This window comes from Pygoscelis adeliae, unplaced genomic scaffold, assembly GCF_000699105.1.
Source record: "Pygoscelis adeliae isolate BGI_AS28 unplaced genomic scaffold, ASM69910v1 Scaffold427, whole genome shotgun sequence".
Classification (NCBI taxonomy): Eukaryota; Metazoa; Chordata; class Aves; order Sphenisciformes; family Spheniscidae; genus Pygoscelis; species Pygoscelis adeliae.
In genome coordinates this window covers 548097-552749 of record NW_008825214.1, presented here as the reverse complement: position 1 = coordinate 552749, position 4653 = coordinate 548097, and the positions used below count along the sequence as shown (strand labels likewise).

Here is a 4653-nt window from a genome sequence, read left to right as displayed (position 1 = left end):
AAAGCCCGGCCGAGCCGCTGGCGCCTTTCCCCCTTGGGTTCAGCGAGCTCTGGGCGACGTTTTGAGGCACCCAGACGCACCGCCGTTAAAGCGCGCTCTCGTGTCTTTTCCACTCGGTTGCTTTGCCTGTGTGTTACCTTCCTTCTGTCTCTCCTTGTCCACCAGATTATCAGAGCGAGTATTACGGCCCTGGAAGCAATTACGATTTCTTCCCGCAAGGACCTCCTTCATCTCAAGCTCAGACACCCGTGGATCTCCCTTTCGTGCCCTCCTCGGGGCCGTCAGGCACTCCCCTGGGGGCCATGGATCACCCCCTGCCCGGACATCACCCCTCCAGTGAGGCTCAGCGCTTCACTGACATCATGTCGCACCCCCCAGGAGACTCGCCCAGCCCTGAACCCAACCTGCCCGGGTCCTTGCACTCCATGTCCGCAGAAGTTTTTGGCCCCAGTCCTCCATTTTCTTCGATATCCGTCAACGGTGGTGCTAACTATGGCAATCACTTGTCACATCCACCAGAAATGAATGAAGCAGCTGTGTGGTAGCTTTAAAACGAACTGGGTCTAAGTAAGTGATGATCATCTAGTCTGCTTATTGTTACGGTGTACAGAAATGAATAAATAGAACATCTCTCCTGCCCTAAGACAATATTTCCTTGGGAACGAACTGAATCCAAATCGCTCCAAGGCAAGCTTTGCTCTAGACCAGGACAATCGTCATGTTATGGTTGTATCAGACAAGCAAGGGGACTTTTTTGTACCATTGACAAAGAAACTGGTGAAGCTGTACAGTAAAGTGCTGCCATACCGTAGGATGGCGTAAGTTTGATTACCCTGTCGGATGTCATCCTAAGAGCCACAATCCTTAGAAACTTCTCACTTAAAAAAAATTAATAATTGAATGAAGGAAAGGTCAAAGAAAAGGGGGAAAAAAGCTTCAAGAACTCTAGCGTTCCCGGTTAAGGATGGTTCTGGCATTATGAATCTGTTTATTAATTTTTGTCTCTCAGAAAGTTCAACAACAAGAAACTCTTTCTAGCTTCAGCCATTTCAGCCTGCTGACTATCAGGTGGGACAACTTTCTTTTTCCTTTGTTTTTGTTTTGTTTTCCAAAATAACACGTACTAAATGTTAAGCCCTCAGCACCAACTCTTCTACCTTCACAAAGCTACACGTACAAAACCTCCTCATCATAGCAAAGGTCACCGCCCAGACCTCTAACGAAAATGACTTGAAACAAACAAACAAACAAAAAGTATTCTACCTTCACAGAGAGAGAAAAGCTAAACAAAAAGACTCTATTGAACTAAAAACAGTCAACTGTTTACGTCTAATGTTAAATTCAGGAGTTCAATGTTTTACTAATAAATCCTGTTTTAGAACCTCTTGTTCAAAAGCAAAATATTTTGAGCAACCAACCAAAACAGTTCGTTTTCTTTTCTGTAGATGTTATAACAGATTGCAGGGCTTGTGGTTCACTGTGCTAGTTTGTAAAAGGTGTTGTTTACAGAAGGCAAAGAAAAAAACCCCACGAAACCCAGACAGTTGCCAAATAAAGTAAATATATAGCACAAATACTGTAAGGTGCTTTGCACCAGCAACCCGAGAAGGTGTTTAAAAAGTGTTACAAGGTTAAAAAAAAAAACAAGCATCTTTGCTAATTTTTAGTCCTGTTGAACATTCATGGAATTGTTAATATGACTTATATAGACCCACACAGGTTTTATTTTTGTGTCTTTAAAATAAAAGTCCAAAATATTTAAATTTTATGGTCAAATATGCAGTCAACAGCTGCTACTTTTTTCTTTATATATTAAATTTCTCATATGTCTTTTATTGTTCTAATAAACCTAAGCTTGTGTGACCTCCAGTGCATATTAGACCATTCACTGTATGAAAGAAAACATGTTGGATAAAATTTGTGCGTTTTTAATAAAATTAGAAAACCTGATGTTTAGATAACTGGTGTTTCATTTGATGTTTTAAGCAATTTTAAATGGATTCTCTTGAGGAAAATAGCCCCGAGAAAGAGCGATGCACTCTGCTGATAATCCTGTATAGCTCTTTGGCTTTGGTAGAAGTCTAAACCCTGGTGTCGATGCAGATAGCAGTCAGCGGCAGCTCCAGCCCGTCTTTCCATCTGCAGCCTCAGCCGTTGAAGTACAAACAACACCTTACGCTGCACGTTAAATTTCAGAATTGGAAACTGAGCAAATTGTGGAATATATTAACCTATTCTGGGTCTATGCTAAGAGAAAACATATTCAAAATGCTTATTTTATGCATAAACAAAAATGTATTGTAAATGTAAAAAACTTGCAAAGATATGGGTTTTAATGGATCCATTTTTAGTTCAATTAATTCTCCAAAGGTAATTTTTTTTCCCTAATTGGATGGGTTTGAGCACAGCATAACCTCAATGTCACGAGAGTAATTTTAATCCTTTTTTAGAGCTGATACAAAGTCAATTGTTTAATAGCGGTTGGTATATATGGAGTTCTCTGAAGGGCAGCGGGGGAGAGTACTTTGCTTTGCACTAGATACGTACTAATTCTCTTGGAGAAAAATGAAGCAAAACAAAAAATTCATGGAAGCTTGTGAAATGACGGATTTAATGTTTTAATTACAAATGATTGCAGAACCCCAAATATTCGGTTCTTCAAAAGCAAAAGTCCCACCGATTCCGAGAGGACTTTGACCTGTGTTAGAAGCAAAGAATTAGGTTCGGTTCTGAAAAGTCACTGGTTTAAATGTTTTCCACCTGCTGAGCTAATCGAACGGGATGAACTATAACTGCATATTTTCTTTCGTCTCTCAACTAATCGTGACTCTGGCTGGCTTCTTTTTTATTTTACCTAGACACAGAAATTTACGCTAAAATACAGACTTCTACATTCCCAGCGATTCAATTATTTCTCTCTTTGGACTGAGGGGGAAAAAAAAATCAAAATGCTTTAAAGTTGTACGATTTGTAATCTTCAAAGGTGATTTTTTAGTTTGTTCACCACCTAGTTTCTACGCCCAGCAGAGGGGCCACCTAGATGAAGCAATAGTTCACTTTAAACACAAAATGTCTTATATAATAATATAAAGATAAAAACTATCTGCAAGGGGTCTGTTAGTGTTTCTAAAAAAAATCACGCTTTATTAAATACAGGGGAGACTTCTTAAACTCACGGACTCCGTGTCTAACTCATTTATTTACCTTTTGTATTGTCGCCATGTTTTGTTGCTCTGTTTTGCGTTTATATAAGCAAAGTAATGGGTGATCTATTTATTACAAACTTTTACTTATCTGGGCAAGTGCTATTGATAAATACCGCTGTTGGCGCTTCTGGTCTCTGCTGCTGTTTTATTGTTGAATCAATTCTTTTAAATGAGAATTTTACCAAATAGGCTTATTTTGTAGAAAACGTGTCTGCCAAGTGGTTTTTCTTTTTTTTTTTTTTTTTTTTTTTTTTTTTTTTTGTAACGAGGTACTCGTACAGTTTATTCTGTGTTAATTTAGGCAGCGATGTGATACGGTTCAGTTTAGGTCAGTGGCTTATAAAAGGGAGGGAGGAGAGCCTGTATTTTTTTCGAAGCTCTCATCCCTTCCGTAGGGGTTTTGCCCATCTTCGGGGGGGAGCCCAGGAGCCGTTCCCATGCTTAAGGCTGAGCGTGTCCTTCAGTGCTTCCCGGGATCCGCTCTGGAGGCCCCAGCACTTTGCAGATTTGAATTCTGTGCTCTTCAGAGCGAGCTTGGTGTTTCTGAAGACCCTAATCCAGCAACAATTGCACAGTCAAAACTCCTTTTGAAATCATTGTCACGTTGGGTTCTTGTAAGTCCTTGTTTACAAGAGCATTTCCATTGACTTCAGTAGCGTTACTTGGGTGAATAGAGGTCTGCAGGAGAAGGGCCTCGAAAATATGGGCTGCCTGGATGGATTTTACATGTGTGTGTTAATTTTTTACCTGCAGAAACACGGACGTGACACGTATGCAACTGTACGTATGTGCAATGTGATTTCAAAAGCGTTTTTAGAAGTAATGACTCTCTTTTGATCTTTCCTTCCTTGACTGCTGCTGGTTTCGGTGACCTTCACCTTGTTGCTATGTCCCAGCAGAAGGTGCAGCCCGGTGATGTTAAACCCCGCACAGGCCCGCGTCTGCTCACCCAGTTTTGGATGGCACCCGTGGCGTTAGCCAGGGAGAGCGGTACGCGCCCCCCCGGCACGGACGAGGGAGGCTCGGTGTTTAAATGCGCGAGACTGAAGACTTGTGCAAACCCCGTGCGTAAGACCATTTACCGTTTACTAGGAAAAAGGTGCAAGGCAAATATTGTAAGTATTATTCATATTGAGCTAATCTGTACGAAGGAGATATTTTGAAGGCTAATCAAAGTGTCTTTAAAATGCCCTGAGTTTCCAGCATCCAAACAACGCTGCTTTTGGCCCAAACTGACTGCGCGCCGTGTCCCACCGCGCTGTCACTGCGTGATGCTCCTCTCTGCCCGTTCCCTTCGTCCTCAGTCACCGCTGGTATCTGTTTACTCAGGCCTTTGCTTGGGGAACGGCCGGGGATTCGTGAAGATCTGTATCCCAGGAGTAAGAATGTACTTATATTACGATTTGTAGCCAAATGATGTATATTATTTTAATACGTGTATGTGTAC

General features: G+C 41.4%; 1 protein-coding gene across 1 annotated transcript in view; it reads left to right on the top strand.

Annotated features, from left to right (window-relative positions):
• LHX1 (LIM homeobox 1) overlaps window positions 1-867 on the top strand; it is a 5676-nt gene extending 4809 nt beyond the window's left edge. Inside the window, 1 exon segment of the mRNA XM_009329126.1 lies at window positions 46-867. Within this exon segment, the coding sequence (XP_009327401.1) occupies window positions 46-545 (500 nt within the window). The 3' untranslated portion in view covers window positions 546-867.
• The last annotated feature ends 3786 nt before the right edge of the window (window positions 868-4653 follow it).